This window comes from Balaenoptera ricei, chromosome 9 (assembly GCF_028023285.1).
Source record: "Balaenoptera ricei isolate mBalRic1 chromosome 9, mBalRic1.hap2, whole genome shotgun sequence".
NCBI classification, from domain to species: domain Eukaryota; kingdom Metazoa; phylum Chordata; class Mammalia; order Artiodactyla; family Balaenopteridae; genus Balaenoptera; species Balaenoptera ricei.
This window is the reverse complement of record NC_082647.1, coordinates 76,641,261-76,667,597: the sequence shown is the minus strand read 5'-3', so window position 1 is coordinate 76,667,597 and position 26,337 is coordinate 76,641,261. Positions and strand designations below refer to the sequence as shown.

The window sequence follows — 26,337 nt, the reverse complement described above, 5'->3', positions numbered from 1 at the left end:
TGAAAAAAAGCAAGATGGGAAATTTCTTGGTGGTCCAGTGGTTAGGACTCAGGGCTTCCACTGCCAAGGGCCCAGGTTCCATCCCTGGTCGGGGAACTAAGATCCTACAAGCCATGTGGCGCAGCCAAAAGAAAAAAAAGAAAGAAAAAAAGCAAGACGTAAAAGAGTACACAGAGTGTGATACCATTTGTTTAAAAAATTTATATCTTTATTCATATATATTTTTATACATAATTTATACAAGTATATGTCAGTAAATTACTGTATATGCACAAACTCAAGACTACCTTTGGAAGGATGTGCAAGATAATAATGGTTACCTCCAGTGAGACTTACTTTTCACCATATACCCTTTTATACCTTTTTGAATTGTAGATGATGTGCAGTATTACTGATCCAAAAATAAAATAAAGTAAGCAATTCTCAATACATGCAGAAAACACTTCTGTTCATGAGGCTGTGTTGGGCCTTTATAAGAGAGATAGAGAAGACACGTTTGGAAAACAGGTTGTGAATGAATGAAAATCAGTATCAATATTGCTAGCATCTCCTTCCATTTCAGGGTAGGAGTGGAAGCACTGTGCATTAGAACAGCTGGAACACTCAGCAGCCTGCTCTAGGTCAGGGGTCAGCAAACTTCCTCTGTAAAGGGCCAGAGAGCAAATATTTTAGGCTCTGCAGGCCACATACGGTTTCTATCATATATTCTTCATTTGTTTGTTTTTTACAATCCTTTACAATTATAGAAACCACTTCTCCTCATTCCCTCCTCTCCCACTCTAGGTCTAAGACTGTAGTTCTTAAGGTATATAGTTCCCTGACTAGCAGCATCACTTGGAAACGTGTCAGAAATCCGAATTATTGAACACTACACCTGAACGGATCTTGTGGGGTTTGGGAGCCGCTGCTCTAGTGAGGGCTCCACACAGGGAAGAGGTGTATTGTGGAATCTATGAACACAAGACTCCCAACAAGAGAAGACAGGCAGCAGGGAAGGAGAGAAACAGGAGGGAACTGTGCCAGGCAACAGGCCACTGGCTGAATGTGGCTAACCATGTCGACCCTGGAGGAAGCACAAACTCCTTCACTGATGGGCTGTTTCTCTCCCAGGACAGGGCTGGGGACAAACTCTCTGGCACCTTTCCCTGAGAAACGCCTTGCTCCTTAGGCTTATTCCTTTGGGAGTTATTCCTTTGAGAGTCAGGTACTGTCATTTGCAAATTTTGAATAAGAACTTAGTCTGACCCTTTGTTATGGTTTTTTTTTAATATAAATTTATGTATTTATTTTTGGCTGTGTTGGGTCTTTGTTGCTGCGTGCGGGCTTTCTCTAGTTGTGGCGAGCGGGGGGCTACTCTTCGTTGTGGTGTGCGGGCTTCTCATTGCTGCGGAGCACAGGCTCTAGGTGCGCAGGCTTCAGGAGTTGTGGCACGCGGGCTCTAGAGCGCAGGCTCAGTAGTTGTGGTGCACAGGCTTAATTGCTCCGCAGCATGTGGGATCTTCCCAGACCAGGGCTCAAACCCATGTCCCCTGCATTGGCAGGCAAATTCTTAACCACTGCACCACCAGGGAAGCCCCTTTGTTATGGTTTTGACTGTGTTCTTCATTTTGTTTTTATGACTTGTTTTCTTTTAGTTGTAAATTCTTTCAGTTTAGTTTTATTCTATATTCCTATCATCTTTTTTCTTCTTCTCTCAAAAGGCAGCCCCTAAATCAGATGATAGGAAGGTAACTGATGATCTGAAGAAGGGAGGCCTTCTTTCCTCCATTGAGCTCTACCCAGGCTCCAAAGCCTGGAAGAGTCTCAGCTGCTTGTGCCTAGTCAAGGAATTTTAGAACTCACAGTTCTTTATTAGAACAAGACGAAACAAAAAAGGAAAAGAAAAAGAAAAAAATGTAACAAAAACCAAAGATTCCTGCTCAAGAGTCTAATCCCCACACTTGTTTGGATTTCTTGAATAATCCTGGTATCCTGTTTCTAAATCAATTCAGAATCCACATAAGAACTAAATACTTCACTGAGACTGGCTAATTTATCTTCAACAGCTTACACCATGTATGAACAAACAGGTGCAGCTCTCTACCCAATGAAACCAGAAATATAACACAGAGTTTGCAAATAGAGGCATGACAAAAAATCTGATATTAACTTGTGAAATCCAAAAGATGAAAGTCCTAATCTAAAGGCATCTTCTTGGCCTGATTTTCTTTCACATCCCTGTACTTCAAGAAACTAGTGGCAACCTATGCTGTACTTCTTAAAACTCCCTACATCTTGGTTATCAGGAGACCAGCCTGGGAAGGGTAAGGTGGGATGAAGTAAGAGAGTGGCATGGACTTATATATACTACCAATTGTAAAACAGATAGCTAGTGGGAAGCAGCTGCATAGCACAGGGAGATCAGCTTGGTGCTTTGTGACCACCTAGAGGGGTGGGATAGGGAGGGTGGGAGGGAGACGCAAGAGGGAGGGGATATGGGGATATATGTATATGTATAGCTGATTCATTTTGTTATAAAGCAGAAACTAACACACCATTGTAAAGCAATTATAATCCAATAAAGATGTTAAAAAAAAAAAAAAAAAAAGATACCAGCCTGTGGTTCAAGTAGCTTGGTGAACTCTCCTTTCCCGGTTCTTTGTCTACCAGCCCTTAAATGTAGATATTCACAAGGATATATCCTTGATTCATACCCTCTTTTTTTTCCCTTGACACCATAACTGTAACCAAAAGGTATTATAGCATGCACTGTCTTATACTTTTGCCACTCATGAAAAATTTTTATATTATTAGATATTCATCTAAAATATTTTTAGTAAATATAGAGCATTCCATTATATGGATATATTGTAATACTTTTCCAAACTAGGGGACACTATTAGGTCAACTTACCTAAAACCACAACAATATTATTAGGTAGTAGTTATGTGATGAGTCTGACAGAAATTTTACTTTACTTCCAAATTAACAGGCAAGTGATACTATTTAATAATCAGGACACTCAAACTTATTGCCACTCTTGAGAAGGGTATCTTAGGCAGGAATGAAAGTTCTCATTTCTCTTTTATTTCCTTCCTTAATTTTGTGTCTGAAACCAGCGATACCTTAAATGAAATGTGCAGATGAATGCCAAAAACAACTTAAGGTTTCAAAGTAGGTTTCTAAATACCTTCTAGGAGAGGCTTTCTTGCTCATTACATATTAATTGAAACCTATACTGCTATCCCATGTGTGGATACTGTCCATGTGGTTTTTGGTTTAAGATGAATGGGAACTCAAGAAGAGCCTGGTAGAGTTAGCAGGAGCATACTTATCTCAGCATATCACAGTCATACACTACACATTTCATGCCTGTTTAAAGAACAAGCTGAACTTCCACTTACAGCAGTATGACAGTTGAGACTTTCAGAAATAACTTTCTGCTACAAAATTACTATAATGCTGGAAAGAATAAAAGAAACATTCTTTTAAGTGTATAGCTAAGATCAGAGGCCCAAAAATGGAGAGTGAACTAAACACCAGAATAGTGAGCGTTAAGAGACCCTGGAGCTACTCTGAAAGCTTCCGATAATACTGGAAACCTAGAAATTGATATTATTGGCTGTATGAGGGAAATAAGATTAGGTCTTGGATTTGCACAAGTGTTGGAACTGAGAGCTCTATCTAAAGCTGGATCACTTGTATTGGTTATACTTTTGATGAAGATAAGCTAAGAAAACTGTCTAATGGCAAAAAGGAAAAATAGTAATCTGCCTATTTCAATTTCACCTCCAGGCAGAGGTAAAGTCTCCCTCTTTTGAGAATTTATAATGACAGCTCATACAGGTTTGAGTTTGAATTTACCTGTCTACAAGTCTAGAAACACATAAGCTGAGAAAAACTCAAAGTAGTCCTGGATTGTTGTGGTCCAGGGCACTTGGCAAAAGCAAACACTATTCTCCTCTTACGCAAAACAGGGAAAACCTGGAGGAATACAAACCACACCTCCCAATATTTCTGGAGATTAAGATCGATCAAATATAAGCTCACGGGACTTTCCTGGTGGCCTAGTGGCTAAGACTTTGCACTCCCAATGCAGGGGGTCCGGGTTCGATCCCTGGTCAGGGAACTAGATCCCACATGCCGCAACTAAAGATCCTGCACACCGCAAGGAAGACCCGAAGCAGCCAAATAAACAAATATTAAAAAAAAAAAAAAAAAAAAAAAAATATATATATATATATAAATATATATATATATATATATATATATATATATATAAATATATACATATGAGCTCCCAATCCAAAATTACAAAACACAAAGAATTAAGCCACCAGGAATAAGTCAATGAAAAAACAGCAGCATTTGGTCTTCAAAGACTTCAGATATTGGTATTATCAATCACAGAATATAAAATAACTGTATTTAATGGGACTTCTCTGGTGGTCCAATGGTCAAGACTCTGAAATTCCACTGCAGGGGGCACAGGTTCGACCCCTTGTCAGGGAACTACAATCCTGCAGGCCACACGGTGCAGCCAAAAAAAAAGAAAAAAAAGTGCTGAAGGAAAAATTAAGCCTATCTCCAAGAAGATAGAACAAAGAGGCAAAGATGGATAATGAGAGACTTTAGATTAGAGACTCAATGCCTAAAGAAACACAATATCAATAATAAAGAACTGAGAAATCTGTGGCTGAAAAGATAGAGAATACCCAATATGATAACTTAAAAAAAAGAAAAAAAAAAAAAGAAAAGATGCACACCAAGGTACATTATTGTGAACTTTCAAAACACCAGGGATTAAAAAAAAAAAGATTTAAAATGCTTACAAGGAAGAATAAATAAATAAATAAACTGGCATCAGATTTCTCAAAAGCAACAATGAAAGCTAGCAAATAATGGAGAATGCCTATGATTTTCAACATAATTCTATACCCAGGTTAACTATCTTTCAACATTTTATAATAAAATAAAGGTATGAGATTTGTCAAATCTCCAAATATTTATTGATCATATATTCTTTCTCAGGAACCTTTTAAGGATATGTTCAATCAAACAGAATTAAGAAAGGTAAAGACCTGGGGTTGAGGAAGATAGTGAACCTATCTTAGGAAAGGAGTGACAGAACATCCCAGTGTGGCAGAGAAGGGAAGTCCCAGGACAAGAACTGTGCCTTAAGCCTAAAGGGCAAACACTCCATACTGGAATAGGCAGAAGGAAGGCTCTATAAATGTGTTTCCAAAAAATAAAAGCAACAGATTGTTTAATTGTACAGACAATTTTATTAAGAGGCATTTTACAGAGGGTTTGGAACTTAGCCTGCAAGTCAAGAAAAATTAAGTAAATGAAAAAAAAAATGTGGCAAAAAATGTGCTCCAGGCACAACAAACAAACCTTTTTCTTTAAGAAAGAAAATGTGATCACAGTACACTACTTGGCTAAATTATTTTAAAAAGGAAACACAAAAACCAAAGTGAATGAAAGTTATTGTACACAAAAGGAGACAAAGCATAAGTAATTTTTAAACTTCTATCACACATGTTCCTATAAAATAAGGGCTGAGGCTAAGTTCCCTCCAGATAGACAGTTGAGAACCCCAATAGATTAATTATCCAGAAGCGCAAAGTCTTGAGCGTTTCTCCCTGCCTACCGAGTCTGATCCATTCTGAACGGTTTTAAGCCCATGAGAAACTGGCTACACGATAAGTTATAAATGGATATTAAGGCAACTTACTTATCACCATCTTAAGGCATTCAGGATTGTCTTGAATAAGTGGTTCAGCTTGTACTGTTTTACTTAAGAAATTCTTTGATATAAGAGGAAACCTGACTTTAGCAAGGATGTCAACCATAAATGGCTGGCGGTTAGGTTCATCATATTTCAACCACCTGACTGCAGCATCATAAACCTAAGGGGAGAAAAACAGCATAGTACAGTTCTTAGAAGGCAGCAGCACTTCCAATTACCTATGTTTGCTCTCACGTTGAAGGCGGAGAGTCTCATGAAGACACAACTTCTTATCCCCAATATTTTATCCAGATATTTGCTTTCATCCCCAAACACCATCTGCACTTCAGAACAGTTTACACAATGCTCTAGTGATTCTTCTAGGTAATATGTTCTTTAAAACTAATTACTACTACGTAATGTAATGACAGGTAGGATGTTGAATCTATAATTGTTTTTAAACAAAACATAGCTTCCTTTTTGGAAGGAGATATGATGTACATTTCCACTGAAAAATATCTATTGGTCAATGATAGTTTCAATATATGTTCACATGGTACCAGGAAAACAGGTTAATTTCCTCAGAGGCCTTCTACCCCAAGAGATATGAAGGTCATCTACGATTTTATTCCTGAATAATGAATTGACAGACTTATTTACTTTATGGAAACTTTATAATAATTCTATATATAAAAAATAAATTATAGGATATTTACATAAGAATTGCTTTCCAAAATAATATGGTAGTATTCATTTAACTGTACCAAACAAGCCCAAGTTTATTAACATAATTGGATTTATAAATCACTAGTTTAAATACACTGAATACCAACCCATTATTTCATATACATATACATCTACCACACACATTTGAGTTAGTTACATTAGTTATTTTGGGTTGGTGTTAATAAACCCTAAGTCTGAGACAGTTAATTTTTTATGGGAATTGGTCTGTTTTTTTAAATAAACTATTTATTGGAATACTTTCTGATTTACAGAAAAGTTGCAAAGATAGTGCAGAGTTCCCATACACCCTGCACTCAGTTGTTAAAATAGTACATTAGTATGAAACTCTTATCATAACTAATGAACCAATACTGATACATTATTATTAACTAAGGTCCATACTTAAAAAAAAAAAAAATCCTATAGTTTTTGTCTAATGTTCTTTTTCTGTTCCACAATCCCATAAAAGATACCACATTACATTTAGTGGTTATGTCACCTTAGGCTCTTCTAGACTATGACTGTTTCTCAGACCCTCCTTGTTTTTGAGGACTTTTTGACAGCTTTGAGTTCTGATCAGGTATTTTATAGACTGTCCCTCAATCTGGGTCTGTCTGATGTTTTTCTCATGATTAGGCTGGGGTTACAGTTTTTTTGGGAGGAAGACACAGAGGTAACATGCCATCCTCATTACACAAGGGTACATGATATCACTGATGATATTAACCTGTAGGTAGTGTTCATCAAGTTTGTCAGGTTTCTTCAGTCTAAAATTACTTATTCTTCCCTTTCTATACTATATATAAGTCAGTCAATTTTGATCATATAACTGAGTTTTTTCTTTATGCCTACTCAGGTTCTCCAGGTCCAACCCGTCAACTTGCAAACTAATACTCTGGGCCATGAAGACTGGGAGAAAGAATATGGCTCAGTGCAAACCTTTTATCTCTAAAACAAAAGTAACTCAAAGCATGCGATCTTACTGTACCTCTATTAGTTTCCTATTGCTGCTGTAACACATTATCACAAACTTATTGACTTAAAATACAGAGAAGGATGGGGAACTGAAAACAGGGCTTAAGTGAATGTCTGTATATCAAAGTGTTACCCCATCCAGTTCCCAACACCTGTACCTAGCTTACACCTCTGACTGTTTATCTGACAGTTCTGGAGGTCAGAGTCCAAAATGGGTCACACACTGGGCAAAAATCAAGGTGTCAGCAGGGCTGCCTGAAGGCCTAGAGGAGAAACCATTTCCTTGCTTTTTTCTAACATCTAGCAGCCATCTGCATTCCTTGGCTTGCGGCCCTTCCTCTATCTTCAAAGCCAGCAATGGCCAACCAAGTCTATCTCATATCACATCACACTGACACTGACTCTTCTGTCTCTCTTCCATATTTAAGCACCCTTAAATATTACATTGGACCTACCCAATAATCTCCTCCTCTCATGATCCTTAACCACATCTGCTGAGTCTCAACTGCTATGTAAGGTAACACATTCACAGATTCCAGGGATTAGGATGTGGACAACTTTGGGGGAGGCATTGTTTTACTGACCCAATAGCATCTCTACAAGTGGCCTGTCTCTCAAAGAGCCAGCCCCTACAAGCACCCAAAACTTATTTTTCCTATGAAACAGAATTTGGAATTAGTGTAAAGAACACATTCTCTCCTAATATGATTCTTTTCTTTGTCATGTATCCAAAAATGAAGCATAAGAAATCCATAGGGACATTTTTACTAAGAAAAATGTGAGAAGCCAATTTAGTCACCTGATCCTCTGCCCTCACAGTCAGAGTGTCCTGGTTGAGGAGATGTGTAACTCGCTTGACATCAAGTTGTAGAAATTCATCAGTTTTATAAACTTCAGTAAAATGCTGATGAATAAAGTCATCTGCAGTTGCTTTCAATTCAGGACAGTCTAGACACTCTGCTAGCACACTTATACCTGAACACAGAAAGAAAATAAATGAATAAAAAATGAATACCTTAAAAAACAAACAAATATACATTAAAGATTAAGTATGACTCTAGGAAAATGAGACAGTAAATTTCATAAATCTGGATCCTTTTCTTTTCCATTGATTTGTCTGTTGTTATGCCAATATACTCTCTTCTGTGTGGCTGAATTTGGTACTTTGTACGACAGGCCCCCTTCAGTGTTTTTTCAAACTTTTCTTGGCTACTGGTATAACATTTTCTCTTGCAAATAAATTTAAAATATGCTTATAACATTCTACTTTTTAAAAATCCTGATATGACTTCAATTAGGATTGCTGAATTTTTGGATTACGTTAGGGACAGTTGCCTGTTCTGCAACATGGAGGAGTTCCACTTAGGAACATGACATAGATCTCCACTTACATTTTTCAATGATCTTCAATGTAATTAACAGTTTTCTTCATAGAAACCCCATATATTTTCCATTCAGCTATTTTATTTTCTCTTTAGGAGGGAAGATCCCCCCTAACTGATTATTAATGTTCTGTATCAGGAGTCTGCAAAATACTGTCCATGAGCCAAATCCACCCCACATCCAGCTGTAGGGTCAGCAGCTAAGAACATTTTTCATATTTTTGAAGGGTTGTGAAAAAAGAGGGAGTGGGGGAGAAAAGGGGGGGGAGGGGAAGGAGAGGAGAAGCAGGAGAGGGAGAAGTAGGAAGAGGAGCAACAAGGACCACACGTGACACGTGGCCCACAAAGCCTAAAATATTTGCTATTTGGCCCTTATAGGAAAAATTTGCCAACCTCTGCTAAATAAAACCACTGATTACTGTATATGATTTGTGGCAGGCCTCCGTTCAAAGTCATCAGTTAAATTCTTTTTAGTTTATTAGCTTTGATTTTCCATGTTTCAACTTCATGTTGTCTTCAGATAGTTTTGACACTTTCATATTTATAACCATAAAGGTTCTCATAACTGATGCCTGCTAGTGACTTGTCAGATTAGTTGCCATTTTCTAAATGCACCGACCAATGCCATGGCATGCTACGTGCTCACAGTTTGCTACATCTGAACATTTATGTTCCCACCAGGGAAATGATATTTTCACCAAGAACCAGTATTTGTTTTTTAACTAAGTTTTGGCAGTTGAATTTGTTGTAATTATGCAACCCAATTAAGTATCATGCAGATCAATAAAATATGAATGTGAAAAGAAAGCAGTTGCTTCTATGAAAACTAATTCTAAGGTTTATGACAGACTTGAAAACAGCTCAAATTAAGCATAACCAGGACAACTGATAAAATCTGGGAAAACACTGCAAAATTCTAGAGGGATTCTGTAATCAGACTGTCTTGCTCAGTTATCAATTCATTTTAAGGAAACTAAAAATAAAAAATCATAGATAATATATTATTGATGTGATTTAGGAAAGACAGACAATGGATCAGTATTCAAATCATAGACTTGGTCTTACAGTCAGAGATTGGCAGATTGGTATATTATTATGTTACACTAAAATAACACCTTTATGACAGATGTAATCTTGTTTAACCACTCACTGCGTTAATGAAATTTTAAATTAGCCAACAAACTACTGTTCTGATTATGCCTGATAAGGAAACTTTTATTGTTACCTTATTTATTTTTTTGATTGACTACATGGATGGAAATCTTCAGCACAAAGCTGAACAGTAGCATGTTTCCATGCAAAGAATATTAGCTTTAGGTTTCAGACACATATAGGTTAACTTAGGTATTTTATTTCTAGTTTAAGAGTTTTTTTTAAACATTAGGAATGGGCACTGAAAACACAAAAGTTCCTTCAGCATCTGTTGCTATGATTTTAAGTATTTTTTTCCTATAGCATGTTAGTATAGTATATTATGTTTGGTTTTTTAATACTGAATCATTCTGTCATTTCTGAAGTAAATCATTACTACTTTTCCTAAACACACAAAAACTCATTACTGAGGCTATTTTTTATTTTGGAAAATGTTGATACGGTATTTTATGGCTTGTTTCTGCCCAGGTTAATATGTATCTCCTTAACCTCCTCTTAAAATATATTACTAGGTGACCACCTATAGCGGTGGGATAGGGAGGGTGGGAGGGAGATGCAAGAGGGAGGGGATATGGGGATATATGTATACATATAGCTGATTCACTTTGTTTTATAGCAGAAACTAACACACCATTGTAAAGCAATTATATGCCAATAAAGATGTTAAAAATAAATAAATAAATAAATAAAATAAAATATATTACTAGAAAATTTTGTAGTGGACAATGTCTTTAAGATTAAATGAGGGTAAAAAAAAGATTAAATGAGGACACTTATAACCATGCTTTTTTTCTTTATTAAAATACACATTAATGGTGTTTTTTGGTTTTTTTAAAAATAGGAATCTCATTTCTTACCAAGACAATTTGAAGCATCAACTTGTTCTTTCAAAAAATCAACACACATTTTCTTCACAGGTTCAATCTGGTACTGGTTTGCTGCATCTAACAAAGACTGAACATTGTTGCTATTCACAGAAATTCTGTAAGTAAGTTAAAGTGAAAGTTAATTTTCTACAATTTATTATTTAAATAATGCTACCATAGAATGTATCCTTCTAGCCCCCGAAATTAAACAAAAAATTAAACTTTTCAGCCCTTGAATTAGTATGGCATAGGATCCTCAAGCCCCGCCCCTACCACCCGTGTAGTTTTTCATTCTGAAGATTCTGGAGCACACCAATTTGTTACAACAACGCTTTGTCATGGCAGATCCCGACCTTACTCCTCCACAACAGAAACGATCCTTAACTTACCTAGCGGTATAAGCGAATTCCACAAGTTGTTCAATAATGTCAGGTTCAGCATCTTTGAGTTCCACTTCAAAGGACTTTGATTCAAGCATGTTAGCTAATACAAAGAGAAGAAACATAAATGGCATGGGTACTACCCTGAGTTTAACTGAAGAACCCGATCATTCTAGGCTGTGTTAAATGTTGGAGAAAAATAACAGGACAGAGACCTCTCTGAAAGAAAATACCTCAGAAAGCCCAACACATTCCTATAATAAATGCAAATTAATTCTCCATACTTGACATGTGCCTTAAAATAATTTAAGAAATTAGTGAATTAGTGTACTTCGAAAAAAAAAGCCCAAGTGAACAGAGAGACATAAAACTACATTTAGTATTTCCCCAACTCCTAAATTAATTTGGTAGCATTCTCTTAAATTGTTACAGGCAAAATGCCTCTGATGTAACTGGAACAAACCTACAAGAACAATGACAATTATATATATAGTCAGCTTTCACTAGCAAAGCTCTCATTCTTCCCCAAAACCCTGGTAGGTAGCCAGAGCACTAAAGAGAACACTTGAGGCAGATATATTATATAACCTGATCAAGCTCACAAGCAGTACTAAGTAGAACCAGGACTTGGACCCAATTCTCAACTCCAAACTAGGGTTCTTTCTAGTATAATATGTTATATTTCATTTTTATTTAGTTTAACTTGCTAGATAAAATGCCATAAGACTTATCTGCTCCTTTGCCTTTCTACCGGAGGTTAAGAAAAAAACCCGGTATTCAAGCAGAAGCTATATCTCCATTAATAAAGACTTCAGGCCTTTAGGGCCAATGAAAGGACAGTTTTCCTTTGATCAGTCATCACCATGACCACTCTTCAATCTCTTCACTGTTCTGTGGCCTTAACTTAACTGCTTCTAAAACTGGGAAAAATGGTATATTTTCAATTAGACCCCACCTAATTCTCATAGAAAAAATATTATGTTTTATCTTAAGATACTTACTTGTGAACATTAAGTTAAAAAAATGACTCGCTGCAGCAAGGACAACACGATGAGCAGGTATCTTTCTTTCCTGGACCATAAGGATCACATCACACAATGTTTTCTAATCAAGAGAGAAATAAATAAAATTAAAAGGGGTTCAATGGGCATGGCTTAGCGAAGATATAAAACAGGCGCTTGCCAAATGCTTTATCTCTATTTTGTATTTAAATCCAGTCTTTTTCCAGCACAGATTTTGTTTTTAATGTAAAACCTATTTAGGAAGGACTTACAGAGTTGCTGTCATGAGTTTGCTGTATCAAAACTTGGCACTTAGCTTCCCAACAGTCAGAAAAAAAAAAAGAAAAGATCTTTATAATCAGAAAAAAAGTAGTCTACTAATCTTTGGGGGAAGCCAAATTTTTTTTTCTGACACAAATTCTAAGATATTTCTCATGGTGAGATTTTATGGGGACATTAAATGACCTAATGGCAATGTCCTTGATGGTTTTTCAAATATAACAATCTGCTTTTTAAAAATTGTCCTTGATAAAATGCAGGTGGCACACTGCATTTTCCAAAGAAGTTGCCTTCATAGATCTAACTTGCAACAGAAACAACTCAGAATATACAGAGTGGATGAACCAAATGTCCATTCAGCACTCTTTCCTTAAATAACACTTCTCTAAAATGCACTTCTGATGGGACCTGGATAGCAGCCACTTTTTTAAAATTAAATTTATTTATTTATTTATTTATTTATTTTTTGGCTGTGTTGGGTCTTCGTTTCTGTGCGAGGACTTTCTCTAGTTGCAGCAAGTGGGGTCCACTCTTCATCGCAGTGCGCGGGTCTCTCACTATCGCGGCCTCTCTTGTTGCGGAGCACAGGCTCCAGACGCGCAGGCTCAGTAGTTGTGGCTCACGGGCCTAGTTGCTCCGTGGCATGTGGGATCTTCCCGGACCAGGGCTCGAACCCGTGTCCCCTGCATTGGCAGGCAGATTCTCAACCACTGCGCCACCAGGGAAGCCCAGCAGCCACTTTTAAATTGTGATTTCTGACCTAGGCCAAAATGTGTCGCTCTAGGTTACTGAGAGAAGGCAGATCTAAATTATACACTTAAAATGTTGGAAAAATGGGGTACATTAAGGAAAAAATTTAAGATTTACTGGAACCCTTAAAGATGAATTTCAAGGAAAAAGAAATGTCCTTTTTATCAAATAAAATTTCAATTTTTTAATGAAGTTAAAGATAATGTACAGCTTGGGCTCAGAAAAAATTTTGTGAAGCACCCTCTTAGGCACTGGGAATATGAGGTAAATAATATTTTCAGAGTAATTTCACTCACAAAACTAAATAATGGCTCAGGAGCTCAGAGGATATGGCATTTTGCAAATTTTAAGTATTTTACTGAAACTACTGATATAGTTTCTGATAGATAAATCACTGCTATTTCCTACTTTATTACTTCATGAATAAAAAACCCAAATAAGATGGTAATGCTTAGCATGAGAAAAGAAATGAGTCCCAATTAATGGGCTAAGGGATGAACATTTCACTCTTACAGCTTACTTAAATATTTTTTTATAAGGCCTATAGACTATTGCTTAGAAATTATATGCAGATTATAGTTAAAGCTACTGTTATTCCAACAGTGTCTTAAATTTTTATTTCCTTTTATTTGGGGAGGGGGTACAGAATAGGCATAGCTCTCAGGTGATTTTGCCGCACCCAAAAATACCAGGTAGCAAAACCAAGCCAACTATTTGGTTACTATCAAAACAAGCTGATCAAGTTGCTGAAGATAAAGAAAGAGAAAGGGAGAAGGGAGGGAGGGAAGGAAGGAAAAAAGGAGGGAGAGGAAGAAAGAATACTGACAGAATAGCAAGCAAATTAGATAGGGGAGGGACCTATGGCTGAGGATGGGAAGTTCCAGAAAATGTAAAGGTAAACTGAAATGTAGCAAAAAACCTTTCCAAGGCATACTCAGGAATGGGGAATGTTAGTGTAGTGAATTTACAGGCACTGAAGGAAATTAGAGGAATCAGAGGGATCTCTGTACAATTTAGTCTTAGTCTAAGATTAATCTCTAGCCAGATATTAATGCTGTGTGTGGCGAGTAGGAGGAGGTGAAATGGGAGCAATCTTTTATATCCAAATGGTGCATTTATTTGACTGGACTACAATAGATGAATAGGTCCTATTCAACAAGAAATGAGACTGACCTAAAAAGAGAGGTCCCTCCTGCTATCAATCCTCTGGGGAAGAGGTGTACGCAAAGACAGGAAATGGGAAGAGACAGAGATTCAGGTGATCTGGATAATGAGAGGTAACAAGTCCTAGGTGAATGGAAGAGAAACAAAACAAACAAAACTACCTTTTGAACAATACATCTTCACTGGATTAAACAAACCAAAAAACCTTGAAATTTCTCTGTTTATGTCCTCCCAAAATTATATCTTTGTATTTATTATTTTCAGCTTTTGAATTTTTAGCCTCTTATAAACAGCATAGATTTTTGTGTAACTTAGTCTGAAGTTCTCACCATCTAAGGATCATTTTTAGTAGGGTTTAGTTGAATCCCTATTTATTACTGATAACTTATGTTTCATCTTACATATGCCATCTTTTTAAATACTATTTATTGTTTCCTTGCTGTCTTCATTTTTTTTTTTAAACTGTTGGTTGCTATTTTGGTCACATTTTCTTTGGACTTTTTCCTCCTTTAGGTGTCTCATTTACAGATCTGTCAAGTATTTGCAAACTGAATCCAGCAGGGTATTGTTCTAGGAATGCAAGAAGGGTTCAAGAATGATAATTCTATAAATGTAATTCATCATACTGACAGGTTAAAAGAGAAAATTTTCATGTAGAAGGACTTCAGGGAATTCCCTGGTGGTCCAGCGGTTAGGACTCCGTGCTTCCATTGCAGGGGGCACGGGTTCGATCCCTGGTTAGGGAACTAAGATCCTGCATGCCATGAGGCTTGGCCAAAAAAAAAGAAAAACTTCAATATATGGGCAAAAGGGTGTTTGATAAAATTAAAAATTCATTTCCTGAGATTCTTTAGTAAAGAAAATGATGTGTCTGTATGTTGAAGGTCATTCATCAGAATCAACAGCAAACTAGTGAAACAGGAGAGACATTCTCATTCAAGTTTGAAATATATATACACACACACACACACACACACACACACACACACACACACCCTGTCACACTGTTCTGGAAATTTTAGCCATATCACTAAGGAAATAAAGATAAATCAATTTAACACTTGTAGAACTAATATGAAAAGTTAGTAAGGTGGCTAGACTTATGATAAACATGAAAAAGCAATTAGATGTAATATGCCATTAGAAAAACACAAAAATGAGAGAAATAAAAATCCCAGTCATAGCAGCAACAAAATAATTAAATGTTGAGAAATAAACCTAAGAAATGTGAGGGATCCACATTAACGGGCATTTGGCATATGATAAAGATACCATTTCACATATGTAGTGAGAAGGTGGAGCACAGGTAATGTTTAAGGCAGGGAAATTATTTTGTATGATACTCTAACAGTGGATATATGTCATTATACATCTGTCAAAACCCACAGAATGTACAACACAAAGAGTGAACCAGTAATGTAACAATGGCTCATCCATTGTAACAAATGCCCCACACTTAGACAAGATGTTAATAATAGGGGAAACTGGGGCGGGGGGGAGGGGCAACGGGGGTAAATGAAAACTGCACTTTCTGCTCAATTTTTCTGTTAAACCTAAAACTGCTCTAAAAAAAATAAAGTTTAATTTAAAAAAATGTGGTGAGAGATTTGATAATTGAAAAAATGGGATAACATATCAATTTGAGAAACAACAGATTTCTCTGTCATGAAGTCCTCTCTCTTCCTCTGGGGAAGGTAACTACTGGGAAGGAAGTTTCAGTCCTTTTCTCCATCTGTCGCTTGTGGAAGAGTGACTACAGGATGAGCAAGAGCATGGTAGAGGTCACTGACCACACAGAGCCAGGCCTCCTGGCTCACTCTTCTTCCATTAATCTGCCCCCAAAGTAGAACATAATTCATTGGGAGGCTTGCCCCTATCTATGGCAGGAGAGGACTGTTCCCATTCCTCAGCTGCTCTGCCTCAGACTGGGTAAGTTTTTGGTTAAGGGGAAAAAGAAGAGGAAGCCCATTTTATGCTCAACTCAATGGCATTTTCACTAGTCTGTCATCACCATTAATTTATCTGTCTCCTACCTCTACTTCTCAAATATTTAGAGCCAGAAGAAGAAGAGGGCCCCTCAAATCCGTATGCATAGACACTCAAACAGAGGCAAACAGAAACTTTGGTGCTACTTTAGTGTTTGCAAGTATTAGACACTTTTGAGGGAAGAGTCCTTTGGTTTGGAAAGACCTCAAAACAGGCAAGCATTTTAGGCATGCATTAGTGGAATAACCTTTTGCTCTCTTTATGTATTTGCCAGACAGGACTGCAAAAGGCACTTTAGGTTCCTGTAAGCTCCACAGCATTGCATGAGGTTCTAGCTTTTAACAATATGTGCTGGCGTTAGTAGGAGTCATGCAAGCAGCTGTCCCAAATTCTATTCTTTACTGTATCCCAAGGAGAGGACTGAGGAATGACTAACCTTTGGATTTATGTAGCTTGTCAACAAGGTTCTGCAATCAGTCCCTCCCAGCGTGATTTCAAGTTGGCCCTGGGTACAAATCCCTGGGTAGACTGTAGATTCAACTATAGTTGGGTGGTGGATTTAAATCACTGAAAGGATAAACGAAAATGGAACCCTTATTATATAGGGTAAATCATCATGTTGGATTGAGATACTAGAAAAGTCTCAACAAAGCCATAATAAACCCAAAGGTTAAGAGAAAAAATTTAAAAGGCCTCTTTGGAAATCATCTTTGTTCAGAAAAGCAAGAAAAACAGCACTGGGCTTAAACACATGTATAATCACAATAAGGCGAGTGGGAAAGTTAAAGAAAAACAAAGGAACACACCTAGATTAATAAAGGAAAAGGGGATTTCCTTCCTTAAGGGAAACATATGACAAGCTAGGCCAAACAGCTTCGAAAGGGAAAGGAGATAAACTTTGGTATAACTGTTCTTTAAAAGACGAGATTAGGAAACACAAAAAAGTTATTTTTATTGTTATTTATACAAAAGTAATATGGACCAAAGAGATACAATGAAGGAAGAAAGAATTCAGGAGCAGACTAAATCGTTTCTCTCAGAAAGAAGCTTGATCCTGGAATTTTTTTATAAGATTTATTTTAAAGCTAAAGGTAAGAAATCAAACACATAATTAAAGGACTGCCCTCAAAAGCCTGGGACAATTATAGTAGGTGATTACAGTAAGTTCAGATTGATTTGAAAAGGGAAAAGGAAGAGCAGCAATAGAGTATTTCATGCATTATTAAATAATCTGCAAGGTGATCTGGTGGGAAGACAGGAACGGTATATGCTCTAGTGCAATGTATATGGGAAGTTTGTGGAGATAAGACTAAGGGAGAGTACTAGGTCACCTTAAGGGAAGCCAAATAATTCAGACATAGTCCAGACCTAAGTTAGATGCTGGGCTTCCCCATAATTAAAATTACCTTACTGAGGGTGGTAAGGGTTGGCAGTAATCCTGAACGCACAGACCTCTTATTTTCCACCATGGCAAAATCTACAGACTTTGAAAGGCACTAGTAGAAGTAGGTTAGCAAAACATCTGGGCCCAAAAAGAAAAGGAAAAGAGGCATTTGATCTAAACAATGTTAGCTCTACCGGATAGGAAAGTATTCAACTTAAAAACAGGTTAATAACTCAGCTGGGGCTGTCTGGAAGGAACAGACACAAAGACACAGCCCATTTTGACACAAATAGGTAACAGAAAGGAATGTGTCTGCTACCACCAAGTTTCCAAGGCCTGGAAAACAAAAAATGAAGAAAGGCAAGGTTTTGAGGAGCACACTGTAAAGGGCCACAGGCCTTAGAGGAATCTGTTAAAGGTCACACTCCAGCTGAGACAAATGGAGGGGAAACAAGAAAAGGCTCTTCCAAGAGACAGGATTAATGTATATAAAGAAACTGAATCACTGTGCTGTACACTTGAAACTAACACAACATTGTAAATTAACTATACTTCAATATATTTTAAACATATACATGTATATGTATACATATAAGGAATTTCACAGGAGGTGAGGCTTCTAATGAGGACACAAAGGTGCAGAACAACCAGGAGGATTAGAACTGCAGAGAATTCAAGGCCACAAACTGTGCTCTGCACAACTGCCTGTCACAAATGTGGATCACTCTCCTCCCAAAAGGGAGGGAAGAGTTTGTCACTAGACAAAACTCAATCAATTCTGCACTGAGTGGCCAAGACCACAGGGTTCAAAAAAGAAATGAAAATTAATCTTTAAACATGCAGGATGGACAACAAGGGGAAAAAAGAAACTCTAGGAGACTGAGCAGCTGAGAAATCCCCCTGGCAAATACCTAACATTTTGCCCGTGAAAAACAATGTATCATATGCCAATGAAACATTATTATCCATATGTGAAATTCCTTCCCTATCCAGTAAACATAGTGTCCCTATTAGCCTCTTGATAAGTGATTCTTCCCAGCTGAGTTTAGTCTTAGGGTCTAACAATTACAGAGAGCTGACACAGACTGGCAATCTGTCAAAACCAAAAGCCAAGATTTTCTTACTTTGAAAACCCTGTTCCTCCAGAAACGAAGTTTCTGTCTGTTTTTGGCTGGGAACAATAAGGTGGGTTAGGACTGTATAATAATGTGTCAACATCTGCACTATTTACTGTAGAGAGAGGAGATGTGCTTGAATCTTTTCAGGTTTGTAGGGGTGGGGGTGACACTATGCTAATCTTAAAAGTCCCAGAGACCCTTTGACATACTGAAAACATGTGACACAAACTACCTTGAAACTGGAGATGTTCAGCTTTGGAGGTGCTAAACTAACTTAATCTATTCCAATGGAAGACAGCCTACGCTGAAGCTGCTGAAGAAGTTACCCTGACTTGACCCAAACACTTAAGTGAACGCCTTCTGGCTGAGACTGAGCAGTTTAAGAAACCAGGGAGAGCAGACTTTTGCCTTTCAATTGCTTTAATTTTAATTTACAGGGAGATTATAGATGTGGGAATTTAATAATAAGAGGGTTCATAACAGACAAATTTGGGGGATTTTCTGTTGCTAATATGGAATTAGATGGAGTGCTGTCATTCGGTTCACTGCAGACAATCCGGAGAGCTATGAATGACATCTTGGCTGAGAAAAATTTGAGATGAGAAATGGAAATGACCTTCCAGTCTAGAGTTAACTTAAGAGGTATCGACCCATTCCAGAGCTTTCTGGAGTAAAAATGTAAATAACCTCTTCAATTGTTCTTCAGAGGCTACAAAAAGGAACAGTCATTGATAGAGGATGCCTTGTCAGCATTTAAGATAGAACAAAGCACTCCCTGTGCCAGTAAGAAAACAGAACAACTAAAAGACAAAGCAAACCTGGGAATTCAAACTCACAGTACTTTGTCCAGCCAACTTTTGTGAGGGGATTTGGTGCCTGAATTCTACCATTCAGCTCTCTGAGATTCTCAACTCAGGGAGTTTATGTAGAGATCAACAGCCAACTGAGACATAATAGAACACCCTATTGACAGATGGGCAACTACCTGGTAATCCCCTATATGCAGTGCTTCTCTAGTAAAATAAAGTTGGAAGATGAGGCTTTGCTTAAGACCACCCCTGCAAATCCTCTGTTCTCAACACCGCTTAGACACAGAAAGACACACACAGTTTATTCTCTTTTCAGGGAAAAGCCTCAGATCAGTGGTTTTCAAACCTTTTTCTTTAAGCAGCTGAATCCATTTTCATTCTATCTATACAAATTAGGTGGATTTCACTTAATTTGTATAGATAGAATGGGTTCTAGCCAGAACTAGCCCGGCAACCAAGGCATGGAAGAGGCTCCCCTCACTAATATGCTTAAGGATTCATTTACAGAAATTTTGTTTCTGATCTCAGCAATTAGTCTTTCTGGAGGTGGGTTCTGCTAGCAGTTTAGAGATTTGGGGACCCAAAAGAAGAATCATTTAATCAAGCGATATAACAACGTTTCCACAGAATGGACAGTTAAGACTGTGACCTGGCCATTTTGGCCTCCTCATGCCACCGGTAAAAAGTTATTACATTTGGGTAGGTGCCTGATCCTGGCCATCAGGAAAAAAGTTGTTGCTCTTCCTCCACGGGACAGAAGATGACTGGAACTCGGGGGACCCCCTTGGATACCTTCTGGTTGTTGGGAGAGACAGTTCTCTATGGGTCTCGAGTTCCTGCGTGTCTTCCTGGACATGCCAAGAATGCAAGGCTCTACCACTTTTTACCCAGACCATCATTTCTCAGGGTTTTGTTGGCAGAACGCGACCATAAGGGTGAGATAATGTCTCCCCTCCAGGATAAACAGCAAGCTTGCCTATCATTTGCTATAAAAGTGGCAGATTCCTTACTGTTTATTCCTTAGCTGCAACACAAACCCTAACATCCATCTGGGTCCCACCATGTCACCCTCATAGTACTTGTGGGGCAAGGGGAACTGATGCACACACGCTGATGCTGGTGATGCTGTGCTGTGAACAATCAAGTCTGTTGTCTCTGACCCAGGAGTCTCATGTCTTCTGCCAGCATCCATTAAACAGCAACAGGCTAACTAATCAGCTTTTAAGTAGCATAAAATCAAATCCCAGACCCAACACTAGTACTGCCAACTGCAGTGGTAAATGTTAATGGAAGACTAAAGTAACCTTATACAGGCAAGACCAAAGGTTCAAGATACCTAGGAATAAAAGATCAGGTCACCCCATCAGATAAAGAACCTTAAGGGGTTGGCTAAAGACAAAGAATAGGAATAGCCAGTGAAGGAAGAAGTCACAAATAACAACAATGAAAAAATAATAAACAATGAATGTGGCTTCTACTTTTATTTTCATCTCTGCTTTTATATTTACCTAAGTGTTAACTAGTTTCCTTTCCCCTCCACGATCATATAAAGAATCTATTATTACATATACCCTTAGGGTCTTAAAATGCCTATAGAAGAAATGGATATCACTAAGTGATCTTGGAGTTAGATATGGTAAGTGAAAAAATTTAATTGGTGATATATATATATATATATATATATATATATATATATATAATTTTTAAAAAATTATAGGACAGAATAAGGGCATGCATGTTTGCACTGGACACCTAAGGTATAGGTCATAGTGGATATTTGTGGATTCTGGCAATCTAGCATCCTATTTCCCCTGCCTCCTAGAACCCCAAACTCTCATTTCTGGAAAAAATCCTCATTATGAACTATCTTGGGGAGAGGGCAATTCTCAGAGCCTGCCTCTCGTTATGGAACAAGTAAGTCAGATAATTCTTCTATTCACTCCTTAGCAGAGCCCTAATCTGGCAAACAATCTAAGGCCAACCAATTAGATACCTACTTCCAGGATTCTGAATCTTGGGTGAATGACAGAAAGATGGGGCGGTGTGTCGGGGACAACGGGATGTCTTTATGGTGGCACCAGCAAGTTGTCAAGACTGTTCCTGCATTGTAACCTTGACTCCAGGGTTTCTGCAGCCTAGCTACCAAAGAATCCCTAGGCTTGTTTGCCAGGACTGCTCATCTTCCAGCCTACGGTGAACGGTGTAAGTTCCCGATACCCTTGCAATAAATTACTTTTACTTAAGACAGAATGGTTTCTGTTGCTGGTAACCAAGAATCCCAGCAGATTCACTGTGATAATAACAATACCAACAATATCTGTGTAACACTGAATAAGTTATCAAGAGTTTTCACATTCTTTCTCTCACTAGTCCCAACATCAGTAAGGTAGGATATTATGATCATTGTGCACATAGGAACACAAAAGGCTGAAGAATCGACTTGCTCAACGTCACACAATTAGTAAGAAGACAGAGCAGAATTCAAACCCAGAAATCTGTTTGAATCCAATGTCCATGTTATTTCCACTATAGCATGCTGCTTCCTAAAGCAATGAGTGACTAAAGGCAAAATTGCTAAAAGAAGTTTTAATAGAAGACACAAAACCATTCTAAAATAATTTTTCACAGTAATAGCTTACAGTGTAATATTAAATTGTGATTCAATTTAATTGCAACTCAAAGAGAAGGTCTAAGGCAGAACTCATTTAATCCTGGCACACCATTTTCCAGTAAGCTAACCTGAAATAAGATGGCATTTTTTTTTTTTTAAACATCTTTAAGATGGCATATTCTTAAGAGTGTCTCTCTTAAATGTTAATCAACCACATTTTTGACAGTTCAACAGAATGTAACTAAATTATATGCTATATTATGTACTAAAAAATTTATCAGTGATTTCACTAATATGAATCTTTGTAGTAGATGCCAACTGGAGTAGCCACCTGACTTACAATTCTTCCTTCTCAGGAAATGGCCTCAATACATGGGCCTTTCAAGATCATCTTTGTGCTACATGGCCCTATTCTGCTTAGGATAATTTATTCACAGGATTAACATTTAACCCAAACTACGTCTATCAGATCCTCTCTCTCCAGGATTTGAAATTCTGAAAGAGAAACAGACTGCAAGTAGTCAGAGGTGAGGTGCAATGAAGACAGTGTCCTAGAAAAAGGCCAGAGGCTTTTGGGGCTACCCTGGTTCTTGCATCTCCCAAATCTTGACTGTCCCCCTGCTTCTCAGAAGGTAATTTTAATACAATCATGTCTCTCTTAAGATGTGCTTCTGTACTCATTTATTCAACACACACATGGTGTCATGATGACAGTATGCACTAGATACTACAGAGTTTAGCAGAACATTGATCCCATCTGGGAAAGCTTGGGCCACAAAGGGGGCAGTTTCCTCTCCATGTACTCCCCACTCTGTCCCTGCTTTGTCCTCTAAAATTTGCTTCCCCCCCCCCACCATTCCATTAAAACTTTACTTGCTAAAACCACCAATTTTCAAATCCACTGGACACTCTCTTTTTTGACCTCCCTATAGCACTGGATACTCCCGACTGGCTCTCCTTTGTAACTTAATCTTGGTTTCAATGACATTATTCCCTGCTGTCTTTCTTCCTCCCACACCTTAATCTCCAACGCACTTTTCTTCCTATCCTTTAAAATGTTGATGCTACCCAGATCCTCTGTCCACTCATCCTCTAGGTGTTATCAACCATACATATGATATCAACTATTGTATTAACAAATATTTGAGCACCTATGTGGTAGATGTTGGCAATATAGCCGAACAAGCCAAACACAGTCCCTGCCCTCATGGAGCTTAGAGCCGCCTAGTAGCAAAGACATGCATTAAACTAAATAGTGTTTATTGCCTTTATAGAGCTGATAAATGCATGAAAGAAAGGAATAGAGTGCTGTAAGAGCATATGTAATAGAGGGGCTTGACATAATCTAGGGCATTCAGGGAAGAAGTGGCTTTTAAAGTAAGAACTGAGGGACTTCCCTGGGGGTTAAGACTTTGCCTTCCAATGCAGAGGGTGCGGGTTCAATCCCGGGTGCGGGTTCAATCCCTGGTCGGGGAAGCTAAGATCCCACATGCCTCGGGGCCAAAAAAACCCCATAAACATAAAACAGAAGCAGTACTGTAACAAATTCAATAAAGACTTTAAAAATGGTCCACATGAAAAAAATCTTAAAAAATAAAAAAAATAAAGAACTGAAGCATGAGTAGGAAGGGAAGCGAGTCATAGAACCTTTATGACAGGGCTTTGAAGGCCAGGTTAAGGATAAATATTCATTATAAGTTCATGATAATTAACCTCAAAAAATACTGCTGTCAATCCCTGGTCAGGGAACTAAGATCCCACAAGCTGTGCGGTGTGGCAAAAAAAAAAAAAAGATGACGACGACTTAGATATTGGGAATTCGCTGGCGGTCCAGTGGTTAGGACTCCTACAGGGGGTATGGATTTGATCCCTGGTTGGTCGGGTAACTAAGATTCCACACGCCATGCGGTGCGGCCAAAACAGCAACAAAACAAAACCACACTGCCAGCCATCATACCATTTCTATTCTTCACAAAAACAACTTTCCTCAACCTCCAGCTTCATCTTCTTCCTCCTTCATTTTAGCAGATGATCTCATCTCCTACTTTTCAGAGAAAACAAAAGCCTCTAGATAGGAACTCCTTCATTCTCTTGATTCCAAACACACCCACCTATGTACCTACCAACCCTCTCCTCCTTCCCACTCCTATGGAAGAGGAACCATCCTCCTCCCATAGGAGATTACTCACCTTTACTTTGGACTTCATCTCAGGAATCATCTATCAATCACCCATTCTGTTTCACATATATTAAACCTCGTCATTTCAAATGAATTCTTCCTACTAGTTTTTAAACACACATACATCTTCCATTTAAAAAGCCTTTATTTGATTTCCTCACTCCCTTCAGGGCCAAATCTCAAATGAACTGTCTCAATTTTCTCATATCCTACTCACACTAATCTGACTTCCATCTGTCTCCCCATCAAAACAACTCTCATCACAGTCAATAAACCCCTCTTTGTTGCTATATCCTCTGAACGTTTCTAGTTCTAATCTTACTCTGACTTCTCTTAGGCATCAAAATTTGTCATCTTCCTTCTGAAACAATTTCTTCTCTGATCCTCAAAACTCTCATTTTCCTCCTACTCTTCTGGCCACTACTTTTTTGTCTTCTTTACAGGCTCATTCCCTACCCAGCCTTTATCCTAGATTCTTAACTCGCCACAGCTTCAATGAAGTTTATCTTCTATATGCAAATAACTCAAAAATTTATACTTTTAACCCACAGCTCTCCAGACCTGTCAACTCATCAGATACCTTAATGTCTCAGGGGCACTGCAAACTAAACTATCTAAAACACAAACTATAATCCTTTCCTCAAAGCCTTGATCCATTTCCAGTATCTCCTCTCTCAGAGAACTGTGTCATCATCCATCTAGTTATGCATTTCAGAACCCTGGAGGTCATAAATGACATCTTGTACAGAACCCCTCAGCATCCAATCAACCACCACCATCACAACAACAGCAAAAATAGCCAACATTTATTGACAGCTTACTCATTATCAGGTTCTGTTTTAAGTTATCTTAATTTGTTTTTCTAATTTAGTCATCACAACCACATATCGTTACCATCACTAAGTCCTGTTGATCTTACCCCCTAAATCTCTTGAATATATCATCCTTTCTTTATTGATATTGCCGTTGCTGCTATCACCTTAGTCCAAAGGACCATCTCACTGCGCTACTGTAACAACTTCCTGTTTGGTCTGCCAGCTTCTACTCTGAGAGCTAATTCATTCACCATAGAGCAGTCAATCATCTTTTTCAAAAGAAAAACTGATACACCTATTCCTCCTCTTATACACACATATATTTGAAAGGGTTTTAGAATAAAGGCAAAACCCCCTAACTTGACTTATAAGGCTATACACGGGCAGATCTTTAGCTACTTCTCCAATTTCATCTTGCACCATCCTCCCCTTATGTTCTGTGCTCCAGTCACACTGGCCTTTTATCAGTCTCTTGTACCTGCCATTTTATGGTAAGTAGGTCTCACACAATGGGTTCTCAACAAGTATTCATCTAAATGGATAAGTTAGAAAGCCAAACTGAAATAGGGGAATAGATAAACAGTGAGCCAAGAGGCAGTGACTCTACCCACCTTTTGGTTTTAACAAGGGGGAGAGGGATTTTATTTACAGGAAAATATTGAGACTAAGAATAAGTGTATTGGTTTGTTGGTTAGTTTAAAGGCTAGAGAGGTTAAAACATGCCTAAATGTTGATGGCTAGAATCCAGCAGAGAAGGAGAAGTTAAAGATGCTTAACAAAGAAAGAATAACTAATGGTGTAACTTTTCTGACTACACTAGTACTGAGAAAGTCAAAGCCCAGGTGAAAGTACTGGCTTTAAATGGCTTTATCCATTGCAGCAGAATAAAAAAAGGTGCCAAAACAGGTTTATAGATTTGGTGGTGGAAAGTTAAAAGTTAGATAGTTCCAGACTAATGACTTCTATTTATTTGTGATGTCAAAAGAGGGATGATGTACTGAAAATGAGGATACAGAGTAAGGGCTTGGGTTAGAGGAAAACAGTAAAATA

At 37.9% G+C, this 26,337-nt stretch overlaps 1 protein-coding gene across 4 annotated transcripts in view; it reads right to left on the bottom strand.

The window, feature by feature from the left end:
- Positions 1-26,337, bottom strand: part of KLHL7 (kelch like family member 7) — a 57,158-nt gene that overhangs the window by 25,551 nt on the left and 5,270 nt on the right. For 2 of the 4 annotated variants that reach the window (XM_059933991.1, XM_059933990.1), the window contains 6 exons: positions 16,808-16,938; positions 12,193-12,295; positions 11,201-11,294; positions 10,803-10,927; positions 8,211-8,386; positions 5,717-5,891 (listed from right to left, as the gene is read on the bottom strand). In XM_059933991.1, coding sequence (XP_059789974.1) covers positions 5,717-5,891; positions 8,211-8,386; positions 10,803-10,927; positions 11,201-11,294; positions 12,193-12,271 — 649 coding nt within the window. In that variant the 5' untranslated portion in view covers positions 12,272-12,295; positions 16,808-16,938. The remainder of the gene's footprint in view (positions 1-5,716; positions 5,892-8,210; positions 8,387-10,802; positions 10,928-11,200; positions 11,295-12,192; positions 12,296-16,807; positions 16,939-26,337) is intronic. The other 2 variants (XM_059933989.1, XM_059933992.1) reach the window with 1 other exon arrangement.